Source organism: Nasonia vitripennis, chromosome 3, assembly GCF_009193385.2.
Source record: "Nasonia vitripennis strain AsymCx chromosome 3, Nvit_psr_1.1, whole genome shotgun sequence".
In the NCBI taxonomy this organism is placed as follows: domain Eukaryota; kingdom Metazoa; phylum Arthropoda; class Insecta; order Hymenoptera; family Pteromalidae; genus Nasonia; species Nasonia vitripennis.
In genome coordinates, this window is record NC_045759.1 from 360,914 (window position 1) to 381,611 (window position 20,698).

The following is a 20,698-nucleotide window of genomic DNA, read 5'->3' on the forward strand; positions in this document are numbered from 1 at the left end:
AATGTAACATACACTGGCGTTCGACCAGGCAAGCTCATTTTCAAACGGGCAATTAATCCTCGGGGGGGAAAACGAAAGAAACGAAGTTTTTAAACGATCTAACAAAAAGGGCCTATACGTGCGCGCCGACGAGACGAGCTCCTTCGATGGGCGGCAAGGGTCTTATATTGCGTATATACACGAGCGCGCGCAGCCGTCCTCCTCCTTCTCGTTTTGAACTTTCGACTCATTCCGCTCGTTTTTGCTCTTTCTTCTCTCCTCGGCTCTCCTCCCTCTCATTTTCCTCTCTTTCTGTCTTTCACTTTACTCTATCATTTGTTCGCTCTCCTCTTCTCTTTCATCAATCTCTAGCTCTCTCTCTCTCTCTCGCGCCCTCTTCGGTTTTATACTTCCCAAGCTACTATAGCGCAGAGCGTTTTCCGAAATTATTGCGTTGCCTTACGAGTATTCTTTGTCTTTCAATGTTATACTACTGATATGATTGTATTTTTCAAGAAGAGGTTTTCATACAGGTGTCTCTAGCCTGGGCTATCTCTTCGCCTTGATGTTTTCATCGTAGTAGGTACGTTCTTCATATAAATGTCCTGAATCCTCTTCGCGATGCTAGTCGCCGTTATTCAACTTTCCGTGCACATCCTACATGTGTAGGCCTATGTAAATTGGGTAGGCAAATAGAAAGCTGCTAATTATAAGGAGTTTTTACGTACGTCGCGGAAAAAATAAGTCTCAATAGTTAGAGGTATTAAATGATAACAAAATTGATTTTCAAAATTTGTACTTTAATAGTCGTTTTCAAAAAATACACTATAAAAGATCGAGTCTGTTACATTTTTGAAATTTTAGTTCTTGTTATTGTATCTGCCATTTGAATATTTTCCTCGTTAAAGAATACTCTATATTATAATATATTATTTCTACATCAAACAAATTTACACACATGTAAAGTTGCAAATTTTGGGAACAAATCATAAAACGAAAATTTAACATTTTGAATGCTATAATTCGTCGTAAATAATACAATTCTGGATCCCAGTATAGGTTGTGGAAAATAAGTTAACAATATAAAACAAATGCGTGACCTTTGAGGTGCAAATATACATAAATAGATTCTCTTATAAATTATTCACGGAATGTGAAAAATGTAAAAATTGGTTAACAAAATATAATTCAAAGAATTTCATCGTCAGAAGCCCAGTTTAAAAATCGCAGAGTAAAAGTAGTAAAAAGTCTATTGGTAAAATTCGTTCGTAAATTATTTTGCTGGAATGATTGGTTATCTTCAGAATCGCAAAATCCTGTCATATGTCTTAAGTAATCTAACTTTTTAGATTCGGCAGTAAGCGTGTGAGGAAAATCAAAAGCTGCATTATCGTATAATTATGACCTACTCTAGTGAATCAAATCCATCGCTCTTATAAAAACTAGTTTTCTCTTTCTCTCTCATTTAAAAACTTTATACATAATCTACAAGAAGATATAACGTCATAGCATTTGATCAACAAACATAAAATAGTTAAATCTCCATTCACATTGACCAAATCCAGCAACTACTCAAGTCTGTTTATAATTGATATATAATATCTACAAAAAGCAGGGAAAAAAACCGTTGAGTACTTTGTGCATCAAGAGACATTTACAATTTCTCAACTGAATAAAAAAGCCACATATTCTATCACATAAAAACATTAATGACATTACTACATTCTAATGCTTGATGTTTAACTGCTTGTTATAAATCAGTGGTAAACGAATCGCAGTCGCTTAAACGGTAGCTTATCTGCTGACACTATCATTTTTATAATTTAAAAAAATTAAAGTGTCAGCAACAAGGCTCCCACAGAATGGCACAATCCTCTAGTACAACCGCGGGGGTTTTCTACACATGTTATCGCCATTGGCCAACTTTCCAACAACCAAGACTTACACCATATTTATACATGGTAATGGTTAAAAATTCATTTCCAGCACCACTTGGGATGCAGTGTACTTTTTTTATTAATCTGATATAAAGATCGGAATTTTCGCTGGTTCTTGTGATCATGAGAGCCTAAGAAAATATAGGCAGGATAACGAACTCTGCGTTGAGTTCCATTCATGGCCAGAACTTGTTGAACAGATCCATAAAGGAATCATAAATCATGAAAGTTATGGCGACGTCTAAACACACTCTACCTAATCTAGGTACTGTTCCCTTATAAAATGCTCTTGGACCTTCTTTCTTCCAAATTTGTACTGCACAGTCCCAGCTGTTTTTGTACTTTGAAGCTTCCAATCCCTAATACAGAACAGTCAAATTAGTAAAGGGAACAACTGATCAAGCAGCATACATTGTAAAAAATTCAAAAAACGAAATACAAACCTGCATTCTGGTTTTGACAACATCAATAGGTGTATTTCCATAAACTGAAGCAGCTCCTGCCACTGCACCAAAGGCACCCACGACCAGCTTAGGAACGTGTTTATTGTTATCTCCACCTCTGTACCATTCTTTTAATGACTCCATTACGAAAAATCTGATTGCTTGATTTGAACCCTGTTTCATTATAGTTGGTACCAAACCTTGGTAAACTCCCTTGAACCCTTGAAATGAAATTCAAATCGTCGAGTAAAAGTGAGTTTTCAAAAATGTTTCCTGCGCTGAAATTAAAAATAATAACTCTGGCATACCGTGCTCTTTAACGATGATTCCAACCCCATGGACAAAGCCTCTAAACCTGGGATTGCCTGATCTCTGGTCATTGATAAACTTAACTTTGACGGTCTCCATGGGCGTGACAGCGAAAATAGCCTCCGAAACACCGGCGCAAAGACCAGCCAGTAAGCGATTTTGAACATTCAATTTTCCATCTTTATCCACCAGTTGCTTCTTCACAGTCTCAAAGGAGCCGAATCTGACAGCAGATTTGGGAATCGAACCGTATATGAGAACTGAGAGTCCGCGATACAGTCCAAAGAATCCATGGCCTTTCACCGTTTTATTGATACAGTCCAAAATGCCCGTATACTGCTTGCCAGCGCCGGCTTTGCCATCGAGTTGCAATTGCGTTTTCACATATTCCGTTGGATAAGTGATGCAGATCTCAATACCCCCCGTGATGCCGCCTGCAAGAAAAATGAAGCAAAAATCAATATAGATATGCTACAACGTCAATAGCTTGAGAAAAAGCTGCCCTAGTGATCCACTTATCAGAGATTGATTATTTTATTTTAAGATTCTGTATAAATACTGTTCGAATAAAGTGATAAAACTTATTGACTGAGACTAAAATCTAAATACGAATTAAATGTCAAAATCTACGTATTTTTAACTTTGAAAAGTTGCCTGTACTCGCTCACGTATACAAGCCGAAGAGTTTAGTTCAAGTAAACAAGCTGCACGCGTCAGATCTCTATTTTTGACTTATGCAATGTTTTTCGCGATACCATTTTCTCTCGGTTTCACCGCTTTTTTTCGCCATTGCGTCATTTTTCAACGAGATAAATTTCTGTAAATTATTCCAGAAATATATTACACTAGCAATCGCTGTATGCTACTTCAGCGCGAATGACCTCACATAGGTTTTTATATAGCAACCGGCAATTCACGCGTCACGCGCATAATTACGCCGACTACTAAACTAATTTGCATTCGAAGCGATTACTGCGAACTTTTCTACAGCGGTGTTATGATCCAAAGCGCGCGTAGCTCGGAAAAGTATACAAGGATATCGAAAGCGTATAATAACTTTGAAAATGATATCGAGTATAATAGCGCGTGCGGCGATTTCCAGGCCTCGGCGATCGTCGACCTTTCTCGCGCTCGTTTTCGAAAGTGACAAGCAAGAAAAAGGAGAAAGAGACATCGCGCGCGCGGTATGCAATATTGTACGCTCGTGTGAGCACGCGCGCGCACACACACACGCTATAAAGTATATATACTAGTATCGAGGCGCGCGCGTACATTTCCATTTCGAATCGGAATTCTGCGGCCGGCTCCGAAAGTCCAGCGTATTAGAGTGGTCGCGAGTTATTATTAGCTGAATTATAATATATCCTCCAAGTAGTTTACCACCGTGTGTACATACTCGCATCGGTTTTCAACAAATCGGCATCTTGACGAGTTTAAAAATAAAATGAATTATGGCTTGGCACTATTTCGCATAAACTTTTGCAAAAGCGACGACTGCTGAACATACTTATTGCAGGCGTTCGTATCTTCGCGAATCCATATCTGCACATGTATTTACGAAAACTGGCACACTTATCTCCAGCCGTTTTTCGTTACGTAAATGCGCTTTTATATAAGTAATCGCGCATATACAGGCATGTTCAAAGCGCCGAAAAGAAAGATTTCACTGAATTCCCGTAACCGCGGCGTTACGCCGCATGAGATGCCTTTCGAAACTCCGTTTCTCGCTTCTCGTACACATCTATATAGGTATAGGTGTCTGTCTGGCTATCAGGACGAAAAGTATCGACTCGCGCGTCAATAATCCGGCCGCGACGCAAAGGCATAAGGTCGGGTGCTTTGGCGTAGATATAGAGACTCACCAGCTATGATGCCCTTGAGGCCGACGTTGCCGGCGGGCGCGGCGGCCGCGCCGCTGTCCCTCATCCAGGGCCTGCCGGGGAAGGGGCCGACAGCGGACCTCCTCGAGTCCAAGCTTTGCCTGAGCAGCCACGCCACGTCCATCCTGGCTCAGTCTCTTTTGACCTGCACAGCGACAAAGACCCGCCCACGCGCTTGCAAAACTCGTCTCTGTGCGTGGCGCGAGCGGCGCGTGTTCGGAGAGCCGCGCGAGTGCCTACTGCGCGAGCGATCAGGTCGCGTGAGGTGGTCGGACGATGTCAGGCGACGAGGAGCTTCTGCTTTCCCCTCTCTTTCTCTTTCTCACACACACACACGCACACACACACTCACACACTCACGCCCGTGCGCGTATTATTATTATTATTACGGAGTTAGAGAGATCCGCGCGACAGCCTCGTCGGCTTTTCGTGCACTGAAACTACGCATGTCGCGTATGTTATTTCCTTCGTTTGTTCTCTCTCTCTCTCTCTCTCTCCAGCTCGTTCCTCCACTTTGCCGATGCTTTCGTCGTCCCCCCGGCAAATAACCAACCTCGCCGACTCCCCCACTGCTCGCCCATTGAGAGCTGCTGCTGTATACTACTACTAATTTGATCCGATGTGTGCGTTGCTTGTATCTATATCAGGAAGACTCACGCGCGCACGCGGATTTTCGGAGCGCGCACGCGCACTCGCGGCGTCAATGATTTTTTTTTTTTTCGGAGTAAGTGTTTTTTATGCCACCGCGCACTACTGGTTCGGCCGGTTCGCCTTTTTTGTTTTGGTTCGGGGGGCGATGGGGCTTGCGACAGGTGCCGGCGATGCCGAGTTAGAAATTTTGAAAGTTGTTTGTTTCTTTTTAGCTGTAGCAGCTGGAGGGAAAGCGCGTGTTTACTCTTTTCAGGGTCGCTGCATTGTTCGATTAACTTGAAAAATAAAAAATTCATCATGTCTAATGCAATGGAGCTTTTATCGTCGCACGGGTTCGCCAGACTTTGTCACTCGCATCTTGATAACATTTTAACAGTCGTTACGTAACGCGAGTCGCGACAGCTCTCTTGTGTGCAGAGATGCGCGCGGCCAACGCGTTTGAACAAAAGTAATAGCTCGTGATATCGCAAAACTGTAAACAGATTAGATTTCAAAGCAGCAAGTGAACGCAATTCAAAGCGCCAATACGACATGCCCAACAGTCGTACGTCTATTTATGCCCGAACGATAAACAGCGAATCATCGAAAACATTGATGCAGCTGTTTCTCAAACGAAGCGAGATAGCACTGCTCCAAAATCGCAGAACGCTCGATAATCTCCTAACTCGCGCTTGTCGTACGTAAACAGATAACGGCCAAGTCATTACGGAGCTTAGGAAAATTCGTAAAAGTGCATTACAGCTCGATTCTAATTCTAATTTATCGTAGGAAAAACCCAACTGAGTTTCTAAAAACTCCTCTCCTAGCTATGTGCACACCTTCCGTTTTGTAGATGCACGAGATTGTAATACATTGAAATAAGCGAGTAAACGGCAGCCGTCTGCTTCGATAATGAAGTTTTCGTCAGAGGTACCATTGTGTCGAATTGATGACGGAATCGATCAGCCTGCCAGCGAAAATGCGTGCCGGTTGGAGGTCAACGAGTTCACACAAAAAATCATCAATGTAGTATACATGCTCACAGTGCAGTTTTTCCCCTCTCTCTCTCTCTCTCTCTCTCTTCGCTTATTTCGAGTTTTCCTCTTTGACGTAAGAGTCTTAAATGACGAAGAGCCGTCCTGTTCGAACGGATGCCAAGAGCAGAATAAAATCTTTCGCTTTATTTCGCTTCCTCGAAACTCGAAAGAGCTTATTATGCAGAAACAAAAAAAAAATTGACGCCGACTAATCATCAAAAGAATGATATCCACAAGTTCTAAAGCAACTGCCAAACTGTCTATGCGTGTACGATAATTCGCAAAAAACACGCGGGGATTTGATATCACTTGATTCCGTAACTCTCTCGAGAGATTCACGCGATAAAACGTGCGCTCCACATTCCCGTCAAGTGCGAGTCTCGTGCTTATGTTAATAAAGCATTTCGATAACACCGTCTGTCGTCTTGCCCTATCACAATCGAAGGCTTAACACGTGGTCAGTAAATTAAGTATCGCACTCGTAGACATTTACGTAACTTTTTAAAAGTTCCGATTGGAATGGAAAAGCAAACGTTGAATGATAAATTAGCCGACGGTAAGTCACGAGGAGTCTCGAGTTATTGGATTATTGATAAGCGTGTCTTAGAAAACAGCAACAAATGCGAAGTTTTTCTGAAACCAGCGCGTGGATCAAAAATTTCTTTACAATTATCATAAGTTAAGTAACTTAATTCACGATTCAATTTAACTTTATGCCATCCATATTTATTCTTTTAAAATACATTTATTCAGATATGTAGAATTTAACAGAAATATATAAATATAAAGAAAAACATATTCTTTGTATTTTTTCATGGAAAAAAGTTATTTTTACAGTTTCCTTATTTATAAAATGTAATACTAAAAATGCAGTAAAAATAATTTTTTACATTGCAACACATAATTATACGATTATTCTCCATGTTTATTAGATTGGGCTTACTATCAATTGGAAATAATATACTTACTTTTGGTTTAGTGAAATTTTTCATAAACACGTGATGGAGCACAAAAAACGAATGATTCTGAGATGATTGCCTCTTTCTGTCTTTTTTTTTATTGGACTTGTTACTAATACTAAATTGTCATTATTTAAAACGTATCCAAAGTCATACTAAAGTATTTTCGTGTACACACTGTTTTAAAAAAAGTAGAGCATGTAGTTCGTAAACCTAACCGATCTATCTTTACTTAACACTGATAATGGAAGTTTCCACAGCGAATGTTGTATTACACAAATTTTACCAGCCAGGTGTTGTATTCGCCAATCGTCGCATTCGTCTGTAACAAATTGACATCGTAATTAAGATTTACTCCTTACAATAAATATTGTATAGCAATAGCAAGCATACCTTGTATTTCTGTCTTGGTCTCGGATTTTCTTTTCCATCTCTGCATCCGTTAGCGTCTCCAGGAAAGGGGCCCACAATTCCGCCTCTGAAGGTGGTCTGAAGGGTACTTCAACTGTTGGCAGTGGTGCTTCGGAGAACGCGTAGGTGCGCTGATGCCAGGATAATTGACCTCTTACACTGTAATACATTTTTTTTTAATTTTTTTTTTATTTTCGATCAATGATAAAAAGTATAGCGATTATCATGAAGATACCTATAGGCAATAGCAGTAACAAATTCTCCACCAAGACCGAGTTCAGCACAAAGTTTCATCGCAAATTTTTCGGGATTGTTTTCTTTTTCGGACATGTCCCACTCGACTTGATCCACTAACGATGTGTTGCCCACGTGAATGTTCAATTTAATAATAACGCGTTGATCACACGCTTCCTCTAAAATTGCTTCTTGAGGAAATGCTTCGATTTGCTGTCGAATCGCTTGGGCTATTGCAGGAACAAAGGTCAATGGGTTTAAATCCAAGTCATCACAGAGTACCTCTGCAAACTGTTCTGGTGTAATTAGACTTTCTGCAATAAATATGAAAATTTTAAGTTATATATAAAAAATTATTTAAAACAAATAGAAATCAAGCATTTTTTTTATATTATACCGTTTTTATTCCACGTAAATGTATCTCTTAACTTTTGACCTTCTATTTCCATATCTAATCGAATTGGAACTAGAACCTCATGCTGTGCTGCATTTTCTAAATTTGCTGATGGATCTGTATCGTCATAGCTGCGAATGAAAAATGAGATCTTAGTGAAAAATCTTATTATAAAAAATGTTAGCTTATCATAAAATAAATAAAAATGAATCATACCATAGTGGAAAAGTTCTGACTTTTTTGTTGTGTACCCTGTTTCTATTGATAGGGGTTGCTTGAGGTACTGCATCCAAGTGAGAACTGTTTGGTAAACTAGGAACCCATGACATAGGTTTCTTGGTTTTTCCTTCTCTTGGAGCAGGTGGCTCTGTCGAATGTACAGACACTGCTTTGTATTTTTCGTCATTCCCTTCGATAATATCTTCTACTTCGCTAGCTCTCAAAAGTGAAACACTGGAAGCTAGGACGTGTTGACTGAGACCAAGTTCGACTAGTTTCTTTCTTTCATCATTTGTGATAGACCTTCTGTACATGCCAGGATACCGCTTGTACAGGGAACCTCTGAAGAGGCGCAAGTAATTGCCCACTTCAGAACCAATACAGTAGTATTCTCCATTTTCTTCGACTTGGAAACTTATTGGTTTATCTCCGTATGTTCTAAGAGCCATCTTTGAGGCTTCAAGCTAAGCAATCCCACGATCTAAAAATAATTATGATAATTGATGAAATCTGTACTTATGGAAGCTGCAAAATCTAACCTCAAAACTAGTCGAGATAAGATTAAAACAACTAATAAAGTACAAAAATATATCTCACGTTTAATAGATTTTCATAATGATTTACGATGTTTAACTAGTAAAAAGAACATGAATTTGCAAATAAACATATGTAAACTAACACAATTCTACAGTGGCTTTCTACAAGTTTACTACCAAGAACTCTTTGATTCTTTTCGAGATAATGCATTTACTTGAATAAAAAGAAAATAGTAATAAAACGAATAAAAGAATAGATTTACGAAGCAACAAACCAACAAATCCAAGCTACGTAATTAAATCGGCACAAGTTACAATTTTTTCTCCATACACGGCTTTGTTTGAATGAAAATTAGCAGTTCCGCAAAGAACGGTCTCGAATTTGGAAAAACGTATTCGCACACTTTCACAAACAAGAGAAATCATTAGCATTCACAAAAATTGCGACCCATACAACAATACAACGCATTCGAGTCAACAAAACACTGATAGAGCATCCATATACATCAGCTTCAGCGGCAATCGATGTCCGACTCTTCCTCGCACCGAAACGTTTTCTTCGCGAACTCACCGTGAGTCTGTGTGCACCCAGGAATCGGAGCAGTTTTTCAAGGCGATAATGCAGCTCCAACGATCAAGAAAAACAACGACGAAACAATAGCTGTTGAATTGCGTCCGCACGAATCACAATAGCAAACTCTAACCCCACTTTTGGCATTTCAATCAATCGGTAACTCGGCAAGTGCTTATGTGTTTTTCAGTGATTCAGCCAACGACCAAAGCGCGCGGCGGCAGGCACTGCAGGCGCATGGCGGACTGATGTTTACAACGCGTCGTCAGAATTGCCAACTTTCTATCGTCTAAGCGCGGCGTTATTCTAATTAGCGGAGCAAATGCCAAAAGCTCCGTTTTTTTTGTGCAGCAATCTCCATTTTCAGCATCATCACTTCTCATCATAATAATCATCCATAAAAATATACCGCTTATATTTTTTCCTAAAATATTATTCATTTATGCGATAAAGTATAGCCGTGATCAAGAGATTTAAAAAAGGTTATGCATTATAATTTCTCGCGATCTCGCGCGCGCGCACTTGTACAATTTATATTGCGCGCATTCGCCGCATGAAATACGCCGACGCCTGTATGCATAAATAAACGGAAATGAATGTAAAACCGGCGCGGAGAACTGGAAAAAGGCAAAAGAGCAAAAAAGCGAAGCGCATCAACCTACTTAGCGCCGCGTCGCATAAAAATGACTCGCCGCAAGGCAACGCATAATATATAAGGCGTTTGTTGGGGAAAAAAATCGAAACACCCGTTACAAGTACGGTTGAAGAGTTGCGCGGCGGGGCAATTAAACCGATGGGAGATAAAGACGGGCGGAAGGAAGGAGACGGATTAGCCGCCCGGGAGAAAGAAAGTAAAATAAGAGGAAATAAATTTCAAGAGTAGCAGGTCATACAATCGAGCGATCGAGTGTTGGCTCTTTTGATAAGAACGATTGCGTGTCGTCGGCTCGATTTAGAACCGCTATAGACTATATACTTTTCTCGATTTTTTAATCTCTCGTCCTCGAGTGTTGCGATATTGTTGCAAGTACTCGTACGCGATTAGCTGCGCGATGGTATGGCGTGTATCAGTGTGCTTCTTTCGATTTGCGTTTTTTTTTTTTTTTTTTACATCTATTAATACGATTAACCGATTGCATTGCAAATGCGCCAGTGAGAGACGGCCACATTTTCCAGTTTTCGCTTGCGCAACGCAGTTTTGAGAAGTAAATTGAAAGTCCAAATGCTAAAGAGGCTATCGCGGCTACTTTAGAATAGATAAAAATCTATGGTACAGCGACTACAGCGTACTCTTATATATTGTTCCTGCGCCTTTCTTTCATCCGCGAGTTGCAACGCGCATATATTATATATAATTGCGCTTTGAATTGTTCAAGTTATTGAACGGGCGCCGGCCCTCGGAAAAGTTAAAAGTTAAAATTTAAATAGCCGATCTATTATCGGAAATTAATCCAAACGAAGGAAATTCTATACTTAAAAACCCGGTTAAAATATTCACGCTCAGCCCCTATTTCCCACGAATCAATAATCAATATGAAAAGAACACAGGCGCTCGATCACCGATACCGTCAGTCACACCCTACATGCAGCTTATATGAGCAAGATCGAAACAGAAAGAAAAGCACTCGAAATTCGCCGTGTCCGAACTGCAGTGGCATCCATTGGCCGCCACGCACTCGCCTGCACGCAAGAGAAAGAGCGACAATACAGACACACAGTACTGCTCCGCTGACTGCATCGGCTATTCGGCTCATCCTCTCGCATCCTCCCTTCCCGCAGTTCCCTCTATACCTATATCGCGACTCGCGAGTCTTGAAGCTAGCGGAGGAACGTATACGGTATAGGTATCTATAGCGGAGAGCTGCGCGAGCGTCCAGAAGGCAGCTGGCGGCCGCAGCAGCAGCAGCAGCACTGAGCGCATCCCGTCAGACTGTCTCTCTCGACATCGTAATTCGGAGTCGTCGTCGTCGTCGTCGTCAAAGTCATAGTCCGCCCGGAGGCCGCCCCGGCTGTGGCTCAGTGGCTTATCCCCGGGTCAGACGAGCCCGAGACTCTATCTGCCTGTGCGCGAGTGTCGGTGTGCATAACCACCTATAGACGTAGGTCTGAGCGACGGGCCGTCGAGATGAGAAGGAGAGCGACGAGGTGCCGCCGTCGCAGCTTCGGATCGCCCAGGTAATCGCCGCAGCCGCCGCCGCCGCCGTGACATAAGTAGACCTGTACTCGCTGGGGTAGATGAGCTTGGACGCGTTCGGCTCTCGGGGACGATGCCTAAGCTGGCGGCTCCTCAGTTCGGCAGATAAAGCGGTGAGAGTGTGCATTGCACTGTGCCTGTAAGTGTATGTGTGTACCTATATCTATATACCTGCTCGAGTACGCCGAGTATATAGCTGGATGTTATATAGCCTCTATAGGTATATACATATAGTGGGCTATAGGGTGATGTGATAGAGAGAAAGAACGAGTGGGAGAGAGCGCATGGTCACGTGACCCCAGTGTTTACCAAAATGGAGCTGGCCAAGCTGCAGCCGCCTCCTCAGTGAGCCTCGGCGACGATGTCCAGCTCGCCTCGAGTCCTTGTCGAGCCGTTCGTTTGCTCGAGCTTCAGTCGCAAAGACAGAAGGCACTCCCGAGAGTTCAGGTGAAAGTAGCTCCGCGAGCTGGCAGGAAGGATCGACTCGACTCCCATATAGGTATATGCCACCAGTGTACTATGTACACCTGCATACCTGCCTACTCACTTGGCCGCTTATACGCCGTGTATGACGAACGCTGTGTGACTGGATTCGCATTTCGCACTGAAGGACCACGCTCCCGTGGCTGGGCCGTTTTGTTTTTATTGCGTGAAAATTAATGAGAAACTCGCGAGAATGGGATTGCCAATGACATGAGCAGAGTGGATTGTAGAGTCGCTTGTACTGCTATTTTCTTACTTTCTATTTTTATTATTGATAAGATTTAGTTGTTTGCTATGGGGTTGTAGCGTCTTGGAGTTTCCTCCATTGTCTTCCCTGGTAAAGTGTGTTCAAATTAATGGACTTGTCAGGATATTATTGATCTGTCGTGGCTAGGAAACTTATCAAAAGAGAGTATCAAAATATTTTCTAATTGGCTTAAAAGAGGTCAAGAGCTTAATAATTGAATAGAGCTAGGGGTCGTTTTGTTGAATGCATGTCCATTGGTTCAAATAGGCTTGTTTGTTAAGTACTAGCTGTTAATACAGACTAACAAATTATGACTACCATCAATTTCTAAATAATAAATTGATCCAAAATGAAGGTGGCTAAGTAGCATTTCTGGTACTCCGATAGGAGAATTTAAAAAATGGTAGAGTGCATAGGTTCTAACAGGTTTATAGGATAATGACATTTAATAGGTAATAAAATAAAGATCAGGTATGTACATGTATAATTGAAGAAATGGATTAGATTTCGGTTGTTGGTACAAACATTATTTAAAATTTTTGTGATAACTTTAAGATTCTTAAAATATAATATTTCTGGGAAAAATATCTTTAAAACCTCTTCTATGCATAAATGTAAAACATGATTACACAAACAGAATAGAAAGATAAGAGGTCAATGATTTTTAGAAGAGCTGGAAAGATGGTTACTTTTAAAAATCGGTGATTCTTCGCACATTAGTAACTGGCAGAGATTGGGTTTAGTACATTACCAATCGTAGCAGGTTTCTTTATTTATATCCCAGGATTTCATGCTGGAATGAATGAAAAGTTTATGGTTTGCAATCATGGTTATCTGAATGTCGTTTGAAATGGGCAAATATTTGTATGCAGATAGATATCGTCAATTTAAACAGAAATAGACAAGTAAGTTTTTTGGGTGTTTATATAATGCTAGAGAGCTTACAAGTAGAGTTTACACTTTGTAAAATATTCTTATTTTTTGTTAGTTTAAGAAAAGTTTCACTTACACTTTTTTTTAAAATATTTCAAACTGTTATTACCTTGACTGTTGAAAGGTGGTGACCAAAGACTGTAAAGGCCTAAAAATTCTACTGATATGCTGCATGTTCCATTCAAAAGGTAAGCTACCCACTAATCTTATATGCCAATATAATTGCATGTAAGCATTGTTTATATAATGGTAATAAATTAAACTTGTAGGTTCAAATGTAGATGATTTCAAATGTAGCTTGAAAAAGGGAAAGAAAATTATACATTACAGCCTCTAAATGTGGAGTACTGTATAGCGGTACCTGGTAGGGCCATATGGTTTCTCAAACATGGCCAACAATCAGGTGGATTATCAGTGGTAAGTTTTTTCTTGATAACAAGAATCTTATCTTCTGCTTGTATTGGTTTAGAAGATAGTATTGAAACTTTCACATGATAAACTTAAATATCTGATATAGAATCAGTTTAAAAAAGTCTGAGCATTAGTACCATATAATATATCAAACCATAGTTAGAAAACAATAATAAAAATATAGTACAATACAAATCTATTGAAGTTTTATTCAATTTTTTTTTTTTTGTTAACATCATGTATCACATTTTGAAAGAAATACACTTTGAATCTGAAATAGTAATGTATGTATCTCATTATTATTAACATTTGAAAATCTAAGTATTTGAATTCTGTCATTTTAATCTGCAGGGCCTACACCATAATGGATTCATCCAGCGTATCCACTTATTTGATATCAATCCTGCTGATCGTTTATGGCAGCTTTCGATCCTTGAATATGGAACAGGAAGCTAGAGAAAGAGAAAAAGAAAAGGAGCGCGCTAATCTCTTAACAGGGATGACAAGTAATAGCGCTACAGCAACCTCAGAGAATCCTATGGGAAAAGGAATCCTGACTTTAGATACAATGCACGTTCTCTGTCTACCTCTTGGTGCTTCCATATCGCTACTTGTCATGTTTTTCTTCTTTGACAGTATGCAAATGCTATTTGCTATTTGCACAGCCAGTAAGTTTTTGCTAATTACTGTACAATTTTATTTGTAGTAACTATTAGTAAAAATAAAATCACGCAATCAATATCATTACGTTTTGATAAGTATTAACGGTTACCGTGCGATTTTACGTTATTGAAATTAGTATCTAAATTACTTTTGCAGATACAAATTTCTGTACATATATGTATAAAATCTTTAATTCAATTTAAAACATGTTTCTTATAACCTATATTTATTTTTCTTTAACTTTTTCATTACAGTAATGGCGACGGTAGCACTGGCATTCCTCTTACTGCCTATGTGTCAGTATATTATCAGGCCGTGCACCGATGGCAACAAGATATCGTTCGGAGTGTGCGGACGGTTCACGGGTGCCGAACTCCTTTCGTTCTCCCTTAGCGTGAGCATAGTCTGTATCTGGGTGCTGACCGGGCACTGGCTTCTTATGGACGCGATGGGTATGGGGCTGTGCGTTGCCTTTATAGCTTTCGTTCGGTTACCTAGTCTTAAGGTATCCACACTTCTGCTCACCGGTCTCCTAATCTACGACGTTTTCTGGGTTTTCTTTTCATCGTACATATTCAGCACTAACGTTATGGTTAAGGTAAGGTATTGTTTTTGTTACTATTAAATTATAAGTTTTATGCAGTCAAATAATATGTAAGCTGTGAAGACGTTTGATTAATCATTGGCTTTTCTAATAAGGAAATTTAAAGCGTTGTTTCGCCGCTCTTGGCCTACATTTGTTGAAAAGCAGATAGTGTCAAGATCGGTGAGACGAAAGTAGCTTATAAAGATGCTAATGTAAAAAAAAAAAATAATAATAAAACAAGCTTTTATTATTCAATGTCAATATTAATATTTTTATAGTAATTTAAGAAATATCCTAACTTATGCATTACTAAAAATATATTAAGAATTATTGATTATTTGTGTTGTACAGGTGGCAACGCGCCCAGCCGATAATCCTGTAGGTCTGGTTGCGCGACGGCTACACCTGGGTGGTAGTGTAGCACGCGAAGCTCCAAAACTCTCGCTGCCTGGCAAACTAGTGTTCCCGTCGATGCATCGGGCTGGTCACTTCTCGATGCTCGGCCTCGGCGACGTCGTAATGCCAGGCTTGCTACTATGTTTTGTACTACGCTACGACGCTTACAAAAAATCTCAGCCACTGCCGGGTGGATGTGAAGCCGGAGTCCCGCCACCCCGGCACTTGAATCGTATAACCTACTTCCACTGCTCGCTCATCGGATACTTTTTGGGTCTGCTCACGGCGACTGTGAGCTCTGAGGTATTCAAAGCTGCCCAGCCGGCTCTTCTTTACCTCGTGCCCTTCACGCTGCTACCCTTACTCACCATGGCGTATCTAAAGGTTTGTTTATATCTGCTTTATAATGTTATTAATTAGTCTTGTATATTAAAATTTTATTGAAAATATTGAATGAACAATTTTACAGGGAGACTTGCGTCGTATGTGGAGTGAGCCATTTATAGTACAGCAACAGTCAAAGCATCTGGAAGTTTGACAGCTATCTACGAGCTTCTACGCTCAGTCAGAGCTGATGCGTCTTACCAGAGAGATCATACTCGACGAACAATTGGTTTTCTCCGATTCTTACGGTTACTTTACATGTAAGTAAATTTTCGTTCGAGATTCCTGAAGTATACATCCACCGTGTCAACAAGCAGTTTTCAGCGTTGCGTGTATACCGCGTAATGCATTGTTTTTTATTTTCCAATCAATTTGTTTTTGATCCGTTATTAATACGGGAAAAGCAATGCAAACTGCATGTTCGATTTTTTTCAGACACTTCGCAATGAAGAAACTTATTTAACTGTCGGAGGACCCGTAAGGAAAGATAGTCGTGTGATTGAATCTCGCTTTTATTATAAAATACTACTTTCATTTTTTGTGCAATTAGACCTGAGATTATTACGAAAAAAGGAAAGTAACTAAAATCAATTTTGGTCAAAGAATGGCTAAGTAAACAATGTTACAGATCTGTTTGTATATGTATATACAGTGATATGTGTCGCATAGTAAACATTGAATTTTAAGGTATATTACGTAAAATATACCTTAAATGTATAATGTAGCTATATGAAAATATAGTTAATGTATTAAATTTATTCGTAATAACTTAATTGGTATCCGTTTTTTTTTTGCGATTTTTTTTAATTAATCTTATATTACATGGCATCACACGACAATTTTAACTTACTTTTCTGCCGAGTTTAAATAGTGCGATGGAGAGGAAAGTAGTGATGAATGTGTCAAAAACGTGTAAAATACTTTTCATGATTAGAAATAGATTCCGTTTTACTTACAGCACCGAATGCTTTTTGTAAAATTATAAACAACAACGGGTTGCGTAAAAGCGCATCAACATAGTTTTTATTTATAAAAATTAAATTATAAGCTTCGTCTACTAGTATTCACTTTCGTTTAGTGGAATCAAACGAACAAATCTAGAATTGTAAAATGATTAACGTTCTCGTGTCAATTTAAACAAGTAATTTCATACTACGTAATTTCTTCAATGGCGTATTTAAAGACAAATGAAATTAAAATATGAGATTGTCACTTCATTTAAAGACGTAGCGAATGACGATGCACTCGTAGAGAATCTTATATAACAAAGAAACAGCCCGGTAAAATCAACCTGTGTATAGTTTTATACATGGGCATGTAAAATTATTCGTGGTTGGAGTATCAACTTTGTATTGATAAAATGACATGAAAAAAAAACTACAAAGTTCATACGAGTAATGACGTAATAATTTTATAAAACCGGTAATTTAGTACATATTATATCGTTGGTATTTAAGATTTTCACTATCAAATTCTAGTTCAAAATCTCTATCACTAAGTCCCTACGTTATCTTTTATTTCTCTATAAAATTAGACAATTCTTGACTTGGTTATATTATACAAAAATTAAACTATGGAACAAGACAAATGAAATACTGTACATACTATGTGACTCTATATCGTAGCAGGGATTGTTTGTTATTAAGATGATGCATGAGAATAATTGTTTTTAAAAATTGACTGAACGAATTATTAGTTTCCAATTGTAATTTTACTTTGATTAATGAAAGATTATGAAGCAAAAGAATATAAAAGTACATTTTTTAAGAGAATTCAAGTTTTGCATCAGCGAGATTCGTTTGCTTGCGATTCAGTATAAAGAAAAGATCACTTTATTCTTGTAATCGGTCGCAAGGGAAAACGTAGTAGCCAGCATTAATGGATAAGCTTTATTGAGCTCTTGCTATGGATGGGCCATCTTGAAGACTTTGTATTTTATTAAAGTGTAAGACTGAATGAACAAATTAAAAATGAGAAAAAATAATACTAATAGACGCACGCACCTTTCGACAGTTTTATATAGAAAATTGTTGCTCACTTGTATAAGTTCTTAAAGTAAGAATATTAAACTCCTATCTAAGTATAGAAAAAATGTTATATTTTATTGTTTAGTAAACGGAATATTTGTTACTAATGCAGAATCTATAAAAACTGGATGGACTTAATATTAAAAAGCATGGTTCATAGACAAATAAATAAATAAATAAACGAAAGGTGCTATCGCCTAAAATTGAAATGAAAGAACATAGAAAGGCCAATGTTTGCCAACCAAACCGCAATTAAATTTTCACTCGACTAATTTCATTGCAATTTTCTTTTAATAATCATTGTAGTACATTACTCTAACAATGGGTTTTTATGATTATAATATAAATAGTATGAGTTTGTATAAAAGAGTTAGCTTATGGTTATTTCGGAGTGATTCGTACGTCATTTTATATATTACTGTACCATATAGATTATTGTAAGAATATAGACAGATGAGATAATTAAAATGGGACACTGATTAAAAATAAATACGTGCAATCGTTTCTAGAAAAAAATAAAACAAATATAATGAATTATAGGTCTCGAGGCTTTCCATGTTTGTTCTGCGATAAACTACTGTACACCATCAACGTTTGTTATTAAATTTCTCTACTTCCCAATATCGCGTAATCGTGATTCTCTTTATGAATGTATATCATAATAAAGCAATGGGTACACAGTTGTTCCAGTCGGTATAATAAAATATTGTTCATTTAAACTTATTATTCAAATTGGCTTAAACTTGAACGTGAAAGAATTTCATATTAATATTTGCAACTATGTATCTGAGTTTAGTATGAAGCATCTTTGTGAATATTTTGAGAAAAACCTGTATCATTTAATCACTTAAACACTATATCTTTCTACTGTGCAAAAAATACATATCTTTATAATGGCTATAATACTTAAATAAATTGTACTTGTGAAGTGCACAACGCAAAGATGCTTGATACTACAATATTTAAATTAGTATACAAAGTATAACACGCTCCAAACGTTACATTACAAATGGGACATGCGTACTTTTCAGTAATTTGAATAATTCAAGTAGACTTTAAACAATTTGAAAGTATATAAATTCAGTGAAATCAATTATTTAAGAAAATGAGTCAACAATCGAGTAAATTTGTAGTTTAAGAATCATTTTTTTGCTATTCAGGAAACTCTTATGTCCTTAAACAATCACGAATTTTGTATTGTGCATGCCGACAGATGTTGAAATTAATAACAAAACGTTAACGGTTCTAAGAGAGAGAGAGAGAGGGAGAGAGAGAGAGAGAGAGAGAGAGAGAGAGAGAGAGAGAGAGAGAGAGAGAGAAATCATAGACAATTACACTGCTATACCCTGTTGTAGAGCAGCAGTAGTAGTACTTCGTTCTTTTGTGCTTCGGTCATGCAAACTCTTCCCTCTTTATAATTTCCCGTCCATAGCACAAGCTATTTTATTATTATATTTCAAACGACAATTAATACGTTTTATTTGAACCGACTGAACCTGTCGGATAAATGCGTCGTGCTTTTATTGTATGCGTATTTATAATAGCGAAAAAGACTTAGTGTTTTGATTATACGCAATAAGTCAAGAGGAATATATATATACATATATGTGTGTGTTTTTGTCAAAACTGCCAGATGAGCCATTTTTTTTCCATTAAACTGTCCTGTCATTAAAAGCGTCGCGAACAATGAACTGATGAGATAATTATATATACATACATACACAGCAATCACATATATTTATAAATATATATAGTGTTATCGTTTATAATTGGATGTATGACCATGGCACGTTTCATCGCATAGGGTATATAATTTACTTTGCTAAGTTGTAAATACTGTCTGTTCATCGCGTGGATAAAACATTTAAAAACTAGTTGCTTTTGTACAAAGAGCCGCCCGTAGAGAAAATCCTTTACCCAATGCGTATATATATATATACATTATATATATAAATAAAAGAAAAAGCGATGAAATCTTATGTTTGTGTTCTCTTTAAATTTCTAAGTTCGTAAAGTATATAGATAAAAAAAGGAGCGAAGTACGATTGTAGCTGAATGAAAATTTTTATTGAAGTAACCGAGAAAGCGTAGCGAGATTTTTAAACTCTTTGTATTTAGGGGAGGGAGGGGGGAGATATAGTAATAAATCGTCGATATTAATATATTTCTTTAACGTCAAAATTCTCAGAAAGAACTCGAGTGAGCGGATTTTTATTCGACATTGAAAGATGCAATTTCTTACGAAAGGCTTGTGATACGTTTAATTATTTCATTAAAATTGAAACCTTGATTTCAATGTCGTTTATATATTGTCTGATCGATTATCTTCTAAATTAATCTAAAAAGTAAAAACGTGTAATTTTCTATTGCTTTGTTTGTATTTCCACTCATTCCAGTTCTCCCCTGCAGAAACTCCATTTGTCTCAACACTGCGTTTCGTTGTTTAATCAAGTTTTCGTTTACAGATAGAATATTAAAATAAAAGAGAAAACTCAGAAAAAGGAAAACCTAACTTACTTAAAGACCCTATATGATTACAGCTACGACCTGTGATAAAATGAAAAAAAAAACTTGACAAGAACAGGTTTGATAGGAAGGATAAAGTGTTGCGTCTTAAAAACAAGGATACAATTAATTATTGAAAAACTAATATAATAATTAATGTAAGAGCACTTTGCTTGTATCGCTGCAATTATGGACTTGCATGTGTACAGCCCTGTACATTTTTATATGTAATAAAAAAAGTAATAATAAATGGCGCGACCTCCCCAGCAAACACTTTGACCGGGAGGACGTGTTCAAAATGCAAAATGAGTGATTATTTATTTCGTGTGT

General features: G+C 38.0%; 3 protein-coding genes across 11 annotated transcripts; 1 reads left to right on the top strand and 2 right to left on the bottom strand.

Moving 5' to 3' along the window:
• Nucleotides 1–758: 758 nt before the first annotated feature.
• On the bottom strand, nt 759–5,062 carry Slc25a1 (solute carrier family 25 (mitochondrial carrier; citrate transporter), member 1). 2 transcript variants are annotated; one of them, XM_031926055.2, is made up of 5 exons: nt 4,531–5,062; nt 2,668–3,102; nt 2,360–2,580; nt 2,086–2,275; nt 759–2,050 (listed from the first exon to the last, which is right to left on the bottom strand). In XM_031926055.2, exons 1-4 carry the CDS (start codon nt 4,670–4,672, stop codon nt 2,093–2,095), a joined length of 981 nt encoding a protein of 326 aa, XP_031781915.1. In that variant the 5' UTR covers nt 4,673–5,062; the 3' UTR covers nt 759–2,050; nt 2,086–2,092. The 2 variants fall into 2 exon arrangements, with proteins under 2 accessions (XP_031781915.1, NP_001153368.1); NM_001159896.1 differs by having other exon boundaries at nt 763–2,275; nt 4,531–4,810.
• A 1,857-nt stretch (nt 5,063–6,919) lies between these two features.
• On the bottom strand, nt 6,920–9,781 carry LOC100118240 (SWI/SNF-related matrix-associated actin-dependent regulator of chromatin subfamily B member 1). 3 transcript variants are annotated; one of them, XM_032598087.1, is made up of 7 exons: nt 9,244–9,498; nt 9,030–9,065; nt 8,430–8,913; nt 8,217–8,344; nt 7,821–8,133; nt 7,568–7,744; nt 6,920–7,496 (listed from the first exon to the last, which is right to left on the bottom strand). In XM_032598087.1, exons 3-7 carry the CDS (start codon nt 8,879–8,881, stop codon nt 7,457–7,459), a joined length of 1,110 nt encoding a protein of 369 aa, XP_032453978.1. In that variant the 5' UTR covers nt 8,882–8,913; nt 9,030–9,065; nt 9,244–9,498; the 3' UTR covers nt 6,920–7,456. The 3 variants fall into 3 exon arrangements, with proteins under 3 accessions (XP_032453978.1, XP_031782585.1, XP_008203783.1); XM_031926725.1 differs by lacking the exons at nt 9,030–9,065; nt 9,244–9,498 and adding an exon at nt 9,540–9,781; XM_008205561.4 differs by lacking the exon at nt 9,030–9,065 and having other exon boundaries at nt 9,244–9,537.
• A 1,609-nt stretch (nt 9,782–11,390) lies between these two features.
• LOC100119886 (signal peptide peptidase-like 3) lies at nt 11,391–20,674 on the top strand. 6 transcript variants are annotated; one of them, XR_512005.4, is made up of 8 exons: nt 11,391–11,846; nt 13,521–13,584; nt 13,666–13,813; nt 14,159–14,475; nt 14,725–15,068; nt 15,408–15,836; nt 15,922–16,096; nt 16,272–20,674. XR_512005.4 is itself a non-coding variant. In XM_031926723.2 (7 exons), the coding sequence occupies exons 3-7, from the start codon at nt 13,785–13,787 to the stop codon at nt 15,988–15,990; spliced, it is 1,188 nt and encodes a 395-aa protein (XP_031782583.1). In that variant the 5' UTR covers nt 11,391–11,872; nt 13,521–13,584; nt 13,666–13,784; the 3' UTR covers nt 15,991–20,674. The 6 variants fall into 6 exon arrangements, 5 of the variants coding, with proteins under 5 accessions (XP_031782583.1, XP_008203786.1, XP_003425799.1 ...); XM_031926723.2 differs by having other exon boundaries at nt 11,391–11,872; nt 15,922–20,674; XM_008205564.4 differs by having other exon boundaries at nt 15,922–20,674.
• Nucleotides 20,675–20,698: the final 24 nt, after the last annotated feature.